The sequence below is a fragment of the Mirounga leonina genome, unplaced genomic scaffold (assembly GCF_011800145.1).
Source record: "Mirounga leonina isolate KUSES-001 unplaced genomic scaffold, KU_Mleo_1.0 Mir_176, whole genome shotgun sequence".
In the NCBI taxonomy this organism is placed as follows: domain Eukaryota; kingdom Metazoa; phylum Chordata; class Mammalia; order Carnivora; family Phocidae; genus Mirounga; species Mirounga leonina.
This window is the reverse complement of record NW_023270454.1, coordinates 54706118-54724946: the sequence shown is the minus strand read 5'-3', so window position 1 is coordinate 54724946 and position 18829 is coordinate 54706118. Positions and strand designations below refer to the sequence as shown.

The 18829-nt window shown below is 35.3% G+C and overlaps 1 protein-coding gene and 1 long non-coding RNA gene across 2 annotated transcripts in view; one reads left to right on the top strand and one right to left on the bottom strand.

Annotated features, from left to right (window-relative positions):
* Positions 1–7314, top strand: part of HSPA4L (heat shock protein family A (Hsp70) member 4 like) — a 53258-nt gene extending 45944 nt beyond the window's left edge. Inside the window, exon 19 of the mRNA XM_035023094.1 lies at positions 1631–7314. Within this exon, the coding sequence (XP_034878985.1) occupies positions 1631–1822 (192 nt within the window). The 3' untranslated portion in view covers positions 1823–7314. The remainder of the gene's footprint in view (positions 1–1630) is intronic.
* Positions 3030–18829, bottom strand: part of LOC118022340 — a 42869-nt gene continuing 27069 nt past the window's right edge. The window contains exons 2-3 of the long non-coding RNA XR_004682474.1: positions 10898–10975; positions 3030–3114 (exon numbers count right to left, since the gene is read on the bottom strand). This is a non-coding gene — a long non-coding RNA (uncharacterized LOC118022340). The remainder of the gene's footprint in view (positions 3115–10897; positions 10976–18829) is intronic.

Genomic DNA, 18829 nt, shown 5'->3' with positions numbered 1-18829 from the left:
AAAACATGGAGACAAATTTTATAATAAAGATCAGCATCGGGGCGCCTGGGTGGCTCAGTCTGCCTTCGGCTCAGGTCATGATCCCAGGGTCCTGGGATCGAGCCCCGCCTCAGGCTCCCTGCTCCACGGGAGGCCTGCTTCTCCCTCTCCCACTCTCCCTGCTTGTGTTCCCCCTCTCACTGTGTTTTTCTCTGTCAAATAAATAAATAAAATCTTAAAAAAATCAGCTAAGTAGAAAAATTAGTAAAGACATAGGATAAGCAATTGACCAAAAAAGGCATATATGTCTGATAAGTATAGGAAAAGGTGTTCATCCTCATCACGTTCTTCTCACCCATCTCTTTTCATCGGATTCATGGTTGTGTGTTTACATTCGTAAGCTTTGTCATAAGTTGTCAAGGGTGCAAAGCAACAGATGCTCTCCCTGAGCAACTTGGTTGAATTCGTTAAAACATTTTTTATCAGTATATGTATAGAAATTTAAAGGAAGTATACATACCCTTTAACCCAGAAATCACAGTTCTAGGAGTTCATCCTAAATTGATCATTGCACAGGTATAGGCACATAAATACCCTTGCTTATTAGTTAGCAAAAAATTGGAAGAAACAAATACCTAGCCGTAAGAAACTAGATAAATTGAAGCATCCACACAACACTTTGCAATCATTACATAATTTTAGATATAGAGAGATATTTAGATAGATAGATGTATACAACATATTGAATGGAAAAGGAAAGATTATAGAATCTAAATGAAGTTATTTAGCAAGCATCTTCATAGATCTGTAGCTTTGCATGTATGTGTATGCATGGACATACATCTAGAAGGATATTCACCAAAATGTTCATGTTAATCTGTAGAAGATGGAATTTCAGGTGCTTTTTTTTTTCTTTTCTAGTTGAGTATGTTTTCAAGGTTTTTGTTTTTCTGGGTTTTTTTAAACAAAAACAGGTATTTAAGCAAAATATTTTCCTTTGGAGAAAGTTTTGCGAAGAAGCCATAATAATTTACGCCTCATCAATTGAGACATAGTGTGATAAGAGCAGTTTCCCCAGGATGTTAACACTCCTTCCTATCTTTCCATCACCATCCCAATCTCTATGACACTGGTCTTGAAAGATTTTAATGGTCTTTTATTTCTGTGTTAAAAAGAAATAAGCAAAGATAGAGAAAATACATTGTACTTAAAGTTATTATATTAAGTTGCATTTACATTCATGACTTATTTTTCCTTCAGCATAGTTCTACAATTCCACTTATTAAAGCTGTTTTCATGTAAATATCAATTTATGAGATAGGTGTTATTTGACATAATTCTCAGAGCATTAGGCATAATTTAAAGGAATGAATTAAAAATTATTTCTGCCCAAGAAAACAAGAAAATTATGAGGAACCAGGTTTTAGGAAAATTAGATACAAAGAATTTATTAAAGATTGAAGAGTTCGTTGTCAACACTAACATGCACTAACCCTGAAGTAAATGCTTCATTGAAGTATTTGAAGAAACTTGGTTTTCTGACTGAGCTAACATAAATTCAGGAATGTCCTATTAATGTGGAAATTTAGAAAGTTAATGATAACTTATTCTGTAGTATTTTTAAAATAATCACTTTTCTTCATGTCTTTAGGAACTGGATAATTTCTGTAACCCCATCATTTACAAGCCCAAACCGAAAGTAGAGGTTGCTGAAGACAAAGCAAAAGCTAATAGTGAACACAATGGACCAATGGATGGACAGAGTGGGACTGAAACTAAACCAGATACAACAAAAGACAGCTCCCAGCATACTAAATCTTCTGGAGAGATGGAAGTGGACTAAGTCTTAAATTTACCTTCACATAATTCAAACAGTGCAAGCAACCACAAGGTCCATTCTTCCTTTTACATGTGGTACACACAACATATGTTCAGTTGTTCTTTAACCACTTTTTGTCATTTGTTTTTTGGAGTAGTTTTGAAAAGTGTTTTATATTGAGTGCACCTCTGTTCATTTCCATTGCTGCTTATGTGAAGCTTTAGCTGAGTATAGATTACAAGTCAGTTTTAGCTTTCCTAATACATGTTATATCAAACATGCGAGACTGATACATATTTGGCAACAATCTACCTTATTTAAAGCTTCTACTTGGATAAACCTCAGCTCCTGTATTCAGGAGAGGATATTGTATTGCACTATTGTTGCAGAAGCATAGATTTAATTGCATCATCATTTTGAAAAACATTGAAATTGATGTGGTTTAAAGCCACTGAGGCACTGACTTTTTTTCTAGTTATTGTAGTTAGAATTTAAATATGAAAACAAATAATCTCATTGGTTGTGCCATGAGAACTCCAAAGTATTGTCATCACATAAATGAAATAAATCACATGTTGAAAGGGAAAACACAATTTTTATGTTACGGTGACACCAGCAGTTTGCATCTTTTATTAGTAATGTGGATTGATGTTTTCTCAGAGTAATTCAGTGTCATTTTCACTTGAAACTTCTGATCCACTTGTCCTGAAGACCAGCTGCTGCTAAAGTAATACTAGCCTAAAGATAAGAAGCATTTTTGATGAAAATACCTTCATGTTAAGGGGGAAATGCTGTTGACCTACTCAGACATGCATCTGTGATGTTGATAGCCTTGTTTCAGTTTTAATGTTTTGGTTTTCTTAATTAATTTTGTTAATAACACAGGGTAGGGAGAAATGGCACAATGTGTATCGCATAATATACATTTATCACTGATTAATGTTAAGAAATAGATAAACACTATTAAATAAGCGGTAATACTTGAAAAGAAGTACTTCTACCGTAAGTCTTAGGAAATAATGCTTGTAATAAACTTAACTATGTTACATATCAACAGGCAAAATATAGAATGTTACATAAGTGTAATATGATATGATGTGATTAAATTATAGTTCCTGCTGTTACATTACCTGTTCAGATCTTGGCTCCAGTTTTGGTGCTTCTTACATCTATTATATGGGACAAAGGACTGTGAAATTAAGATATTTGAAGGACTTAATCTGTGCTTCATCACCAGACTTGTTCACATTGTTCAGTTCCTTCCAGAGGCTTGAAACTATTTAAGTATGGGAGCAGACTGAAATGACTTTCCAAACCTACAAGAAGCATAGACAATGCCATGGGCACTTTGTTTCATGCCAATCAACTAGATTAACCTAAGTTAAAATTTTGAAAGGCTCACTTTTCCCCAAAGCTAAACCTTTAAATTAAGAACAACTAATACTGACTTTTCTTAAGTAGTAAAAATTGAGAGTTGAATATCTTTAGGGATAGTCATTATTACTCACAAATAGTTCTCTTAAGAGAGATTTTGTTTCTACAATGTAGTCTGCCCTGAAGGGGAGAGTATGGAGCAGTGCATTTTGCAGGGATTTTTATTCATCCTTTTTGAGGGAGATGTCCCTTTTTTGCATTAAAAAATCATATAGACCCAATATATTTTTAATGTCTTCTAGTCTTTAAACTTATCCTTGTCTTAATACTCCAGAAGTGAACTAATTATATCCATTAGTAATGAAGTACTTTTTTTTTCTTTAAAGCATCAGTTACTTTTCCTTTATAGGTTGAATATATAGGTTCATTTCAGGAATAGCATCAAAGTTAGGAAGGAATATTTCAACAGTACACATTTAGGGAGTTTATAGCTTTTTCTTGAGTTAACAAGAAAATCTCCACCAACTTCATTAAGAGCTATGTAGCTCCATAACTTCTTGCAAACAGATGAGGAAATAGCCCTTTCTGCATCTGAATTGTCTAATTATACCTGACATTTCCTGTTCTTCTCTTCAGTTTATGTAGCTCTGTTTTAGTCAGATATATAACATTCCACTTCTTGCAGTTATATAACACCTGACTTAATAAGTTAAATACATCCAAAGATAATATGTATACTTTTCCTACTCATTCAACTTAAATGATATTTTCAAAAGCCCTTTAACCTTTATGATGTGGTTATTTATTGAATATGTTAATAAAGGAAAATATGTTCTCCTTAATACAGTTTTGGGTGGAAGGCATGGTTCAGTTTAATTTTAATCTGCACTGAAATATATGCAGTACTAGACAAAAATTTTTTCAAAAAGGCCACTATTTTAGAAGTTATTTTAAAAGACCTAGAAAATTATAATGTTTTCCTATAATAAGCAAATACGAACTAAGTATGTAGAAAATATCTAGGATGGTTAATCTAGATTAGCACGCTTTGGAAAAGTAGAAATTACTTGATTTCAGAATCCAACTCCTGATAGCCAATAATACTGTGATTTTAAAAACAAAGACTGCTTAAATACATAATATAAGAAAGTTTGAGATGTTTCAATTCCTTAGCAGTATACAGAATTCTTAAGTTAACAACTAGAAACAGCACACCAAAGAATTGGGCTTTTGGAATAAGCAGATCATCTCCGTTTAAAAGAATATAATTAATTAAACTTTTATTAAGAAGAAATAAAGATTTCTTAGTTTCTTGGCCAATTTTTAGTATATTTATGATTATTTCCTAGATAGAAGTCTATATTAAAGTGAATTTTGGGGCTCAATATTCAATATAATGAGTGTTAAAGCATTTTATCCAAATTAGCACATCTTGAACTGTTTGTGAGAAATCAGTATTTAAAGACAAGAGGCAAATACAGTAAACCAATTAGCTGACTTCAGTTTGACCCAAAATACATAGAACCATTCCTCCATTTTCATAAATTTGAGTTGTAATAATAAACCTATAAACCTTCCCATTAGGAATTTTTTTTAATAGCTGATATTTGGTAGTTCACAACAACTGAAACCCTGGCTTTGGTCTTACATACCATAGAAGTGAATCTTAAATGGCAAATATAACTTCACCCTTCTCACCTTTTAGAATTTCAACCAAAAACCTCAATTCTAAGGTAAATGTTATTTTGTGGTTAAACTTTGGAAGTTTTAAGTGGAATTTGGCTTTGTGATATTTGATCCTACAAAATTAATGATAGGCATAAAACTTAATTTTATCAGTATTTAAAATCTGTCGGCACTGCTTAAAGGAGCCACTTGATAACTTTTCAAATGACATAGGTAGTAGGGATGCTTATCAAGTGTGGTTCTAATATTTTATTATCCTCTTACTCTACAGTGGTTTGTGACTACCATTTAGCAAACTAATCTTTTTTAAAGCAATTTCAGAAAACAGACTTTCTGATCAAAAAAGAAAAAGCAGGTTTATAATTACCTTTTGTTTTTTGTCAAGGTCTTATTTAATCCAAGGTCTTACCATTTTAAAAGTTCCCAGGAAGCATATAATTTTTTCTTCTGATAAAAAAGTAACAAAAATTAATGCAGATCAAAAAGACCAAAACAAACAAAAAACTTCATCTGTTTTGCTTCCACATCTCTAATTTAAAAATGTACTAAAATTAATGTTCTCCCATATATTCCTGTGTTTCCTAAGAAAAACAGCTTTGGGTTTATAAATCAGATGTCTAAATTTTTTTCTTGCTAAATTCAAGGGTACTTGTTTCACACAAAAAAGGGCACCTGGAATTCTTAGAATATTAAACTGACACTGCTTAAAGGAAGAAAACTTAAATGTCTATGGCAGTGGTCAAGTACCTATTAGGTGGTAATCATTCTTTCATCTTTCAGATCCCTAAGGATACCTCTAGCATATTATTAGAGTAGGTACTAAAAGAAAAAGCACATCTATTAAAATACATTATTAAATGACTTGGAACATTCAAATCAAAGAAAAAAACTAATAATTGAATCATGATTATTTGACTCTGTCAAGCAGGTCAAAATCCATAACCATAATAAAAATCAACAGTATAATCTTTGCTTTGGAATCTATTACTGTCATGTTCTGAGTCACAGGGTGATTTATTAAAGAAGTAAAATGATAACCTAAAAATAACCCATCCTGTACAGAGATAAGTAAAATTCAGTATGTTTTACTTTTATAGTGTATAAACTTGTAGATGGAAATGATCTTATTATTTCTGGTTAATCTTGTTTTATTTATCCTGTCATCCAGTTCTAAGCTCTTAAATAATCCTATTTTTCTCAAGCATATTTTGTTGTTTTTTTTTTTTTTTTAGATTATTCTTTAGGTCTTTTATTTCATGGATTTTTAAAAATAGTTTCACTGCTGTCCTATCACTTTGATAGCTAATTTTATTGCCTTTGTCCCCTTTAAATACCAAATCTTACTGTGAAGAATATTTTGACTCTTAAATTCATACTTGAAAGCCGTGTTGTAAGTTTCCATATATAATATCTCTAAAATTTAATAATGGCTTCTAGATTTTTCATGTTTTGGCCTTTAGAATACTTTCAAGTAGAATTCTTTTAAGTAGTTCTGGACCGAAAGAGGTCAATTTTGTGAATTATTATGTATTAAGAAACCCAGCATTCCTTATTTTTAATACAAATATCAATGTGACAAAATAACAAGGTTCAGAAATTCAAAATAGTTGTTTAAGGGTTAGCCACCTTCCATTGTTTGTTGCTTTCTGATTTACGTACATGTACTGTGCATCTTCCTTGTTTTTTTTACAATTTCCTAAATTTTTTGCTTCCAAAACCTTGAGTAAAATCCTCTTGAAATCATACGGACCCATCCAGAATAAGATGTTAATATGTAATTAGAGATAGGGAAATCAAGGTAATGTTTTAAAGTGTTGTATTTTTGTCCCTGAAATAAAATTTTATGGCTTAGTGTTTTACAAGGAGACTCACGTTAAAAGTGGTTACCTTTTATACTTGGTAGGATGAAGCCATTGTTCAATACTACAGTATACAGAAGCAGTTTTTTAATGAAATTATCAAATTGTTTTAGTTCTAACAATATGGCATCCAAGTCATTTTTTCTTCAACCATTATTAAAATAATTTCTGTACATGGTGACTCTGACTCTAGTCATTAGTGTAAAATAATTTCTGGCAGTTTAGTTCCTACTAGCTAGTTTTTCTTTTTTTAAGAAAACTACATTTGATTTCTTAATTTCCCAGTTTGTTTTCTATACACAGAGTAACCAGTGCAATGCATAAAATCAACCAAGTATGACGTGTCTATGAAAAAAATAACTGATTTTTGCATGTAATAGACCTCAGCTTCAATGAACCAACATGAGAATGGTTTGAGATGTTATATTGATAACATTCTAGGAATACACAACTGGAACACAATTTTGGTTCACTACATCCTTAAAAATGTTTACATATGGCAGGATCAAAGTATATAAAACACTTTATGTATGTAAATTGACATCTTCATACTAGTGAACAAATAGCAATTGGTAATAAATGCAATTAATGTTTGGATGACAGTGCACATTGTCAAGTCATGTAATTAGAATAAATATATATCTGCTTCTTGAACCATGTTTTGTACACCTTAGGTTTAATTTTCACATATTGAACTTCACTGACTTGATGGTAGTTTGTGGACAAGTCATCAGAAACATTTACAAAAGTTTGCTTGTTGATGAGGGTCTTTAATTAAATGGACGAATTTTTCAAACCTTCAGATGCAATTGATTCTGAAAACTAAAATAGTTTGCTCATGTTGGATATGTTGTCAGAGAATAATTTAGCTTTATATACTAGAAGAGAAAATGTAGTAATAAATGAATTTGAAGACTTTAGACATTTTCAGTAGGCATAGAGGAGCTCCATGCCCCGTTAAGTCTCATAATAGCTCTTGCTTGAGAATTGCAATTTTTTTTTTTTAAAGATTTTATTTATTTATTTGACACAGAGATCACAAGGGGGTGGGGGAGAGGGAGAAGCAGGCTCCCGGCCGAGCAGGGAACCCAATGCGGAGCTCCATCCCAGGACCCTGGAATCATGACCTGAGCCAAAGGCAGACGCTTAACCGACTGAGACACCTAGGCGCCCCAGAAAATTGCTATTCTTAACAAAAATGTATCAAGTAGTTTAGGATGTTGGGATAAGAAAATGATTAAGGCCCCTGGTCTAGATTAGAGCATTTGGTGCTTAATCTTATAGGGACAGAAAAACAAAAGAATCAAAGGCTAATGGATCCTCCGTCTAGAAAAATGTTTATACCCCCATGTACTTTAGACTGTCCAATGAAATGCAAATGAATACTTAAGTCTAGAAGGCTTAACAATTGACATTTCATTCCTATTCGTCTTATGCTGAATTGGGGAGAATTGGATAGGATTTAGGTTTGTTTTGCTTGTTTGTTGAAAAACCTAAGTCACTAGTAATTAAATAGGAAAGACAGCCTTCCAGCGGTGAAGAAGGAATGTCTGTTGATTGTAAGTACCTCCCAATATTTTATCCTTAAAAATTCTCCCTTTTTAAGTGTAAAGAAAAAAAGGTGCAAGAGGTTCACATAGCCTGCAAATGCCAGAAGGCAGTGTGAACTAGTGTCCAGCAGCAGCATTGCCAAATGACTACATTTGGTTCCTATTTAAGTTCACTGTGATGGTAAAAAGCAGTGTAAACCTGGAAGGATTTGTGTACTGTTTTACAGTTCGCAAGAGTTAGGTTAAATTAAAAGTAGTATTAAGTAGGAAGGAAATAATTTGTAGTTAAGAAAACCCTGTTGAAGGCGAAGAGAAAGAACAAATCACACAAAATAGTAGAAATCCAAATGTCAGTAGTTACAGTAAATGCAAATACCATAAACTTGCCAGTTTAAAAATTATGTGGTTTTTACAAAGATAACTATTAAACACAATGATGTAATAGTTTAAATTAATGGAATAAGATGCCAATCAAATGAAATTGTGAAAATATTAATCAGATAAAATTGACTTCAAGGTGAAAAAATTAAGTGTTGGAATAAGAAGTGAGCTTTAATAATGATAAATGGAGCAATTCTCACCAGGAATAAAAAAAAAAAACTCAAGCTTTGAAATCTATAAAGCAATTGACAGTTACAAAGAGAAATTTAGGCCTAAGGTATCTGTGATAACTGATAGTAGGTGGTAAGTAATTAAAAGAATTGAATAGAATTTTAAAAGCTAGATCTAATAGACTTACATAAACTATCACTCAATTGTTAGGTAAAACTTTAAGTACACATGGAATATTTATAAAAATATCAGTAAATCACAAAGCAAATCTCAATAAACACCAAAGACCATTATACAGATTTTCAGACAACAGCACAATAAGACTAGAGGTAACCTATGAAGATAGTCCAAAAGAAATTCTTATGCCCATATGCTTGAATTGAAAAAATTAACTTCATGAAACATCAAAGCATGTTAAAAATTAGAAAATACTTCTAATGGAATGACTATAAACTTTTTATATATTAAGATTTTTTTATCTTAAATTGCAATTGCACCTCAGATTTAAGATCTATTTTTCTCATTGCAATACACAAGAATGCATGTAAGTGTTCAGCAATATTTAAATAAATAAAAGCTGCATATAAGACTTGGTAACGGGACGTCTGGGTGGCTCAGTCAGTTAAGCGTCTGCCTTCAGCTTGGATCATGATCCGAGGGTCCTGGGATCGAGCCCCGCATTGGGCTCCCTGCTCAGCGGGGAGACTGCTTCTCTCTCTGCTTACTGCTCCCCCTGCTTGTGCTCACTTGCTCGCTCTTTCTCTGACAAAATCTTAAAAAGAAAAATTGGTAACATGCAGTTAGAGAAGTTCATATGCTTCGGGGCATCTGGGTGGCTCAGTCAGTTGAGCATTTGCATATCAGTTTCAGCTCAGGTCATGATATCAGGGTTGTGAGGTGGAGCCCCAGGTCGGGCTCCACAGGGGGCGTGGAGCCTGCTTGGAATTGTCTCCCTACCCCTTGGCCCACCCCCAATATAAATAAATACAATCTTTTTTAAAAAAGTTTCTATGCTTCAATGCATATACTGGAAATGAAGATTAAAAATGTAATGACCCTAATCATCCTAGTAAAGGAGAAAGACAACAGCAAAATGAACCTAAAGAAATTAGAATGAATAGGGGGCGCCTGCGTGGCTCAGTCGTTAAGCAACTGCCTTCGGCTCAGGTCATGGTTCCAGGGTCCTGGGATCGAGTCCCACATCGGGCTCCCTGCTCCGCGGGAAGCCTGCTTCTCCCTCTCCCACTCCCCCCCGCTTGTGTTCCCTCTCTCACTGTGTCTCTCTCTGTCAAATAAATAAAAATCTTTAAAAAAAAATTAGAATGAATAGAGGAAAAATTAATAGCAAGTAGAATAAAGGATCAACAAAATCAAAACCTCTATCTGAAAATAATTTTTTTTAAAAAGCCTCTAGCAAAACTGATGAAGGAAAAAACATAATCATTAAATCAATTCTGGGTTAAAAATTTACCCATAAAAGATAAACCAAGACCAGAATGTCTTTCAAATATCCTAGAAATGAGACTAAAAGCTTAGGGTTTAAGAAAACATCCTAATTCCTTTTATAAAGCCATTCGCACAGTGTACTCTTGATATACCACACCAGAAAAGGATGGTCTGAGGAACAAAATTACTTTCCTAAACCCAGTCATGCACATAAATGCAACAAATTACAAATTTTCTAAAAACTAGCAAACTAAATTTATAAACATATTAAAAATATGCTATCAGATTAGTTTTATCCCAAGGATGCAAGAGTGGTTTAACGTTAGGAAATCTATCATTCTGCACATTGACTAAGAAAAAAATATTTTAACAGTTGCTTGAGAGTACATTTCATTGTTCGTTTATGATTTAGAAAAATAATCATCCTTCATCTTCATTATTACAGTAGTGTACTAATGGGTCTTCCTGACATTCCCAATGCAATTCAAATTTATCCTTTTAAAACTTGTATATCAGATCATAGGTCACTCTTCTGATTAAAACACTCCATAGATCTCCACAGCATTCAGTGAAACCCAAAGTCCTTACCATATCCTGCAAAGCCCTACATGATCTGTACCATTAACTTTTACCTCATGTTTTACTGCTTTCCTCCTCCATCACAGAGCTCCAACACAATGATCATCTCCTGTTTTAAGAGCACTGTAAAACTGTTGAAAGATAAAGAGAAAAATCTTTTTTTTAAAGAGAGAAATCTTAAAAGTTGCCAGAGAACAAAGACCATTCCCCCTCTAAGGAGCAACAAGACTAGTTGATGACTGACTTTCCAAGAGAAATGATAGAAATCTAGAAGACAAATTTTCAGTACTAACATAATAAAGTGAAACAAAAATCTACCAACCTAGTGAAAATATCCTTCAAAATGAAAACAAAAGATTCTTTAAAGCAAAAGCTCTTAAATCTAGACCAAAAATAATACTAATAGGGAATTCTTCAGATAGAAGGAAAACACAAGGAGAAGAAAGCATCAGAAAATATAAATCTATGGGTAAATCTAAATATTAAATGTATTTTAAAAAATACTGTCTTGGGTGCCTGGCCTGTTCAGTGGGTACAGCATGTGACTCTTGATCTCAGGGTCATGAGTTCAACTCCATATTGGGCACAGAGATTACTTAAAAAAATTCTGTCTTGGGTGTTATACGCAAACAATGAATCATGGAACACTACATTAAAAACTAATGATGTATGGTGATTAACAACATAAAAAAAAATTCTGTCTTGATCACAGTTTAAGTGTGATAATGCATGAAAAAAAATTAGTGCTCTAACACAGAATAAGAACCAGCTTCGGAGTTCTGCAAATTTTGTCTCAGATGCTCTTCTTCCTTAGCAACACAAATGAAATGCAACTGAAATAATTTATATGAGTCAGCTGTTATGTGAACTTACATACACGTGTGTGTATGTATATATATACATATATGTATCAATTCAATACCATTTCTAGATGTCACTGATGCTATATCTCCTGTAGGTACATTTTTAAAAAATCAGGTTTCTAAATTTCTAATACTTTTGTATATTTATCTTTCCTTGGTGCCAAGAGGTTTATAACATCTTTTTAATTTGTTGTGACATTATATACATCTTTCTTTATGCTGTTACTATTTTAACATTAAATTCCACTGGAGTCTAGTTCCAGGCCAAAACGTTATACGTGCTCCTTCAGGTTCAATGACAGGCAATTGCACAGGCTTTACCAAGCTGGCCTCGTGGGGGAAACCTGCCCTCCTCACAACAGACTTGCTGCATGGTCAGTGTATTGCAGTCTCTGGAAGGAGTTGCAATCAAGGACTCAGACCCTCATTCCACCCCTGAGCCAACATTGCTGATACACATTCAGCATTCCTAGCCCAACTGCCTCCATTCAGAGGCCTCCATACAGTGGAGCCTCTACCAAGACTTCTTTATCAGGGGACCTCGACTAAAACTTTTTTCCCTTCTGACTCAGTACTTTTTTACTCCTAGCCATTACCCCTTTTCCTTCTCCCAAGCCCCAAGTCCATAAAATGGTAGGAGTGTTTTGTCCAGCTCTTCAGCAGTGAAACATTTTCCACTGCCAGCACTGCCTATCATCTGACTGGCCCATGCCTGGTACCATTCCATGATAAAAAATGGAACATTGAAGAGCCAGCATTTTTCTTTGCTTCTTACCTGCAGTAGCACAGGAAAGGAATAAAGCCTTCATTATTACTTTCAGTTTGGCTCACTGTTCTATTCGACTACATTGACACTTGAAGGTTTGACAATTTTTCAATTTCCTCTTTTTTGATTTTCACTGGCCTAGTATTTTAATCTTTATTTCTTTGTATCAGTTTTTTATTTATATTGTGGTTTGTTAACATATAGTGTAATATGGTTTCAGGAGTAGAATTCGGTGGTTCATCATTTACCTATAACACCCCGTGCTCATCACAACAAGTGCCCTCCTTAATCCCCATCACCCATTTAGCCCATCCCCCTGCCCACCTTCCTACATCAACCCTCAGTTCACTCTGTATAGTTAAGAATCTCTTATTGTTTGCTTCTCTCTTATTTTTTTTTTAAATAAAGATTTTATTTATTTATTTGACAGAGAGAGACACAGCGAGAGCAGGAACAACAGGGGGAGTGGGAGAGGGAGAAGCAGGCTTCCCGCAGAGCAGGGAGCCCGATACAGGGCTAGATCCCAGGACCCTGCGATCATGACCTGAGCCGAAAGCAGACACTTGACCAACCTAGCCACCCAGAGGCCCCCTTTTTTTCCTCTTCTATATTCATCCGTTTTGTTTCTTAAATTCCATATATGAGTGAAATGATATGGTATTTGTCTTTCTCTGACTTATTTCACTTAGCATAAGGCACTCTAGCTGCATCCACGTCATTGCAAATGGCAAGATTTCATTTTTTTCTTATGGCTGAGTAATATTCCATTTTATGCCACCCCTTCTTTATCCATTCATTAGTCAATGAATATTTGGGCTCTTCCCATAATTTGGCTATTGTTGATAATACTGTTATAAACATCAGGGTGCACACATCCCTTTGAATCAATATGTTTGTACCCTTTGGGTAAATAACTAGTAGTGTAGTTGCTGGATCATAGCTTAGTTCTATTTTTACTTTTTGAGGAACCTCCATACTCTTTTCCAATTTTAGTATATGTGCTACTGAAGTGAGCACGATACTGTTTTCCAGAGTCACTACACCAATTTGCATTCCCACCAACAGTGCAAAAGGGTTCCTCTTTCTTAGCATTCTTGCCAACCTCTGTTATTTTCCTGTGTTGTTAATTTTAGGCACTCTTACAGGTGTGAGGTGGTCTCACTGTGGTTTGATTTGTATTTCCCTGATGATGATGACCTTGAGCATTTTTCATGTGTCTGTTAGCCATCTTAATGTCTTCTTTAGAAAAATGTCTATTCATGTCTTCTGCCCATTTCTTAACTGGATTGTTTTATGGGTGTTTGGTTTGATAAGTTCTTTGTATGTTTTGGACACTAACCCTCCATCAGATATGTCATTTGCAAATATCTTCTCCCATTCCGTAGGTTGCCTTCTAGGTTTGTTGATTGTTTCCTTTGCTCTGAAGCTTTGCATCTTGATGAAATCTCAATAGTTCATTTTTGCTTTTGTTTCCCTTGCTTCTGGTAACATGTCTAGTAAGAAGTTGCTACAGCCAAGGTCAAAGAGGTTACTGCCTGTGTTCTCCCCTAAGATTTTGATGGCTTCCTGTTTCATATTTAGGGCTTTCATCCATTTTGAGTTTATTTTTGTGTATGGTGTAAGAAAGTGGTCTAGGCCGCCTGGGTGGCTCAGTCATTAAGCGTCTGCCTTCCGCTCAGGTCATGATCCCAGGGTCCTGGAATCTAGACCCATGTTGGGAAGTCTGCTTCTCCCTCTCCCACTGCCCCTGCTTGTGTTTTCTTTCTCGTTATGTCTCTCTCTGTCAAATAAATAAATAAAATCTTGAAAGAAAGAAAGAAAGTGGTCTGGTTCATTCTTCTGCATGTTGCTGTCCAGTTTTCCCAACACCATCTGTTGAAGAGACTGTTATTTTCTATTGGATATTTTTTTCCCGCTTTCTTGAAGATTAGTTGACTATATAGTTTTGGGTTCATTTCTGGGTTTTCCATTCTGTTTCATTGATTTTTGTGTCTGTTTTTCTGCCAGTACCATACAGTCTTAATCACTACAGCTTTGTAATATAGCTTGAAGTCTGGAATTGTCATGCCTTCAGCTTTTCTTTTTCCAGATTGCTTTGGCTATTTAGGTTATTTTGTGTTAATGTACAAATTTTAGGATTGTTTTTTCTGGCTGTGTGAAAAATGCTGGTGGCATTTTGATAGGGATTGCATTAAATGTGTAGATTGCTTTGGGTAGTATAGACATTTTAACAATATTTGTTCTTCCAGTCATTGAGCATAGAATGTTTTTCCATTTCTTTTTGTCCTCTTCAATTTCTTTCATAAGCGTTCTATAGTTTTCAGAATTCAGATCCTTTACCTCCTTGGTTAGGTTTATTCCTAGGTATCTTATGGTTTTTGGTGCAATTATAATTGGGATCAATTCCTTGATTTCTCTCTTCTGCTTAATTATGGGTGTAGAGAAATGCAACAGATTTCTATATGTTGATTTTGTATCCTGTGACTTTACTGAATTTATATGTCAGTTCTAGCAATTTTTTGCTTTAGTCTTGGGTTTTCTACAGAGTATCAATGTTGTCTGCAAAGAGTGAAAGTTTACTTCTTTGTAGATTTGGATGCCTTTTATTTCTTTTTGTTGTCTGATTGCTGAGGCTAGGACTTCCAGTACTATGTTAAAATAACAATGATGAGTGGACATTCCTGTCTTGTTCCTGACCATAAAATAAAAGCTCTGTTTTTTACCCATTGAAGATGATATTAGCTGTGGGTATTTCGTACATGGCCTTTATGATGTTGAGTTATGTTCCCTTTATCCCTACTTTGTTGAGGGTTTTTATCAAGAATGGATGCTATACTTAATCAAGTGCTTTTTTCTGCATCTATTGAGAGGATCGTATGGCTCTTACCTTTTTTTTATTAATGTGGTGTATGACCTTGATTGATTTGTGAATATTGAGCCACCCTTGCATCCCAGAAATAAATCCCACTTGATTGTGTTGAATGATTCTTTTAATGTACTGTTGGATACTATTTGCTAGTATCTTGTTGAGAATTTTTGTATCCATGTTCATCAGAGATATTGGCCTGTAATTCCCTCCTTTAGTGGGGTCTTTGTCTGGTTTTGGAATCAAAGTAATACTGGCTTCATAAAAGCAATTTGGAAGTTTTCTTTCCATTTCTGTTCTTTGGAACAGTTTGAGGATAAGTATTAACTCTTCTTTAAATGTTTGGTAGAATTCCCCTGGGAAGCCATCTGGCCCTGGACTTTTGTTTGTTGGGAGATTTTTTATTACTGATTCAATTTCTTTGCTGGTTACGGTCTTTTAAAATTTTCTATTTCTTCCTGTTTGAGTTTTGATAGTTTACATGTTTTTAAGAATTTATCCATTTCTGGGGTGCCTGGGTGGCTCAGATGGTTAAGTGTCTGCCTTCCGGCTCGGGTCATGATCCCAGGGTCCTGGGATCAAGCCCTGCATCGTGCTCCCTGCTTGGTGGGGAGCCTGCTTCTCCCTCACCCTCTACTGTTCCCCCAGCTTGTGCTCTCTTGCTCTCTCTGTCAAACAAATAAATAAAATCTTAAAAAAAAAAAAAAAGAATTTATCCATTTCTTCCAGATTGCCCAATTTGTTGGCATATAATTGTTCATAATATTCTCTTATAATTGTTTGTATTTCTGCGGTGTTGGTTGTGATCTCTCCTCTTTCATTTGTGATTTGATTTATTTGGGTCGTTTCTTGTTTTTGATAAGTCTGGCTAGAGGTTTAACAGTTTCATTCTTTCAAAGAACCAACTCCTAGTTTCATTGGTCTGTTCTGTTTTTTCTGTTTCTGTATCACTTATTTTGGCTCTAATTTTTATTATTTCTTCTGCTGCTGGCTTTAGGCTTTATTTGCTCTTCCTTTTCTAGCTCCTTTAGGTGTAAAGTTAGGTTGTATATTTGAGACTTTTCTTGCTTCTTGAGGTAGGCCTGTATTGCTGTATACTTCCCTCTTAGGACTGCTTTTGCTGCATCCCCAAGGTTTTGGACTATCGTATTTTCATTTTCATATGCTTCTGTGTATTTTTTTAATTCTTCTTTAATTTCTTGGTTAACCCACTCATTCTTTTTTTTTTTTTAAAGATTTTATTTATTTGAAAGAGAGAGAGAGAGAGAGAGAGCACGAGCAGGGGGAGGGTCAGAGAGAGACGGAGAAGCAGACTCCCCAGTTGAGCAAGGAGCCTGACACAAAGCTAGATCCCAGGACCCTGGGATCGTGACCTAAGCTGAAGGCAGAGGCTTAATCGACTGAGTCACCCAGGTTTCCCAAACCATTCATTTTTTAGTAGGATGTTCTTTAACCTGCATGTATTTGTGGTCTTTCCAAATTTTTTCTTGCTATCAACTCCAAGTTTTATAATATTGTGGCCAGAAAATATGCATGGTATAATCTCAATCTTTTTGTATTTGTTGAGGTCTGATTTGTGACCTAGTATGTGATTTATTCTGGAGAGTGTTCCATGTGCACTCAAAAAGAATGTATTCTGCTGCTTTAGGATGAAATGTTCTTAATATATCTGTTAAGTCCTTCTGGTCCAGTGTGTCATTCAAAGCCATTGTTTCCTTGATTTTCTGCTTAGATGATCTTTCCATTGCTGTAAAGTCCCCTACTATTATTGTGTTATCAGTGAACTCCTTTATGTTTGTTATTGTTTTATAGACTTGGGTGCTCCCAAGTTGGGACCATAAATATTTACAATTGTTAGATCTTCTTGTTGGATAGATCCCTTTATTAGCTAGTTTGTCTGTTATAAGTATGGGTATGCCACCTTTTTTTTTTTTTTTAAGATTTTATTTATTTGACAGAGAGAGACACAGTGAGAGAGGCAACACAAGCAGGAGGAGTGGGAGAGGGAGAAGCAGGCTTCCCGCTGAGCAGGGAGCCCGATGCGGGGCTCGATCCCAGGACCCTGGGATCATGACCTGAGCTGAAGGCAGACGTTTAACAACTGAGCCACCCAGGCACCCCTATGCCACCTTTTTTGGTGTCCATTAGCATGATAAATTGTTCTCCATTCCCCCACTTTCAGTCTGTAGGTGTCCTTTGGTCTAAAGTGTTTTTGTTTTTGTTTGTCTGGGAAACTCTTTATCTCTCCTTCTATGCTGAATGACAGCCTTGCTGCATAAAGTATTCTTGGCTGCATGTTTTTCCCATTCAGCACACTGAAAATATATATTATGCTACTTTCTTCTGGCCTGCCAGGTTTCTGTGGACAGGTCTACTTCCAGGCTTATTTGTCTTCCCTTGTAAGTTAGGGATTTCTTTTCCCTTGCTGCTGTCAGGATTTTTTCCTTATCCCTGTATTTTGCAAATTTTACTACAATATGTCTTGGTGTTGGCCTGCTTTTTGTTGATTCTGATGGGAGTTCTCTGTGCCTCCTGGATTGACATCTGTTTTCTTCCCCAGATTAGAGAAATTTTGGCTATAATTTGCTCAAATAAACCTTCTGCCCCTTTCCCATTCTTTTCTTCTTCTGGGACTCCTATGATATGAATGTTATTACGCTTTATGGAATCACTGAGTTCCCTTAGTCTACATTCATGATCCAATATTTTTCTTTCCCTCTTCTTTTCAGCCTCATTATTTTTCCATAATTTTATCTTCTGTATCACATATTCATTTCTCTGTTTCTTCCATTCTCGTGTTTTGTTTTTTTTTTTTAAAGATTTTATTTATTTATTTGAGAGAGAGAGAATGAGAGACAGCACGAGAGGGAAGAGGGTCAGAGGGAGAAGCAGACCCCCCGCTGAGCAGGGAGCCCGATGCAGGACTCGTTGCAGGGACTCCAGGATCATGACATGAGCCGAAGGCAGTCGCTTAACCAACTGAGCCACCCAGGCGCCCCATCCTTGTGTTTTATTACCTCCAGACGGTTCCACATCTCAGTTATAGCATTTTTTATTTCAGCCTGACTAGTTTTAGGTCTTTTATCTCTGTGGTAAGAGACTCCCTGGTGTATTCCATGCCTTTCTCAAGTCCAGCTCGTATACCTATGTTTGTTGTTTTAAATTCTAGTTCAGACATGTTACTTACATCCATTTTGATTAGATCCTTGGCTGTGATATTTTCTTATTCTTTCTTTTGGGATGACTACCTCTGTCTTGGCATTTTGTCTAGATCTCTGTCTTCTGTGTGTTAGGAAAGCCTGCTATGTTTCTTTTTCCTTCTTAATGACTATATTAAGAATAGGTCATATACTGTCCAGGGCCTGACGCTTCAGGAAGTGTCTCTGTTGGATGCTGCATGCACTCTGCTGCTGTGTTTTGGCTGCTCTTTCCCTCAGGTCAGTCCTCTGCAGAGTTTCTCCTTGCCTGCGGTGGGAAGCATTTTGACCTT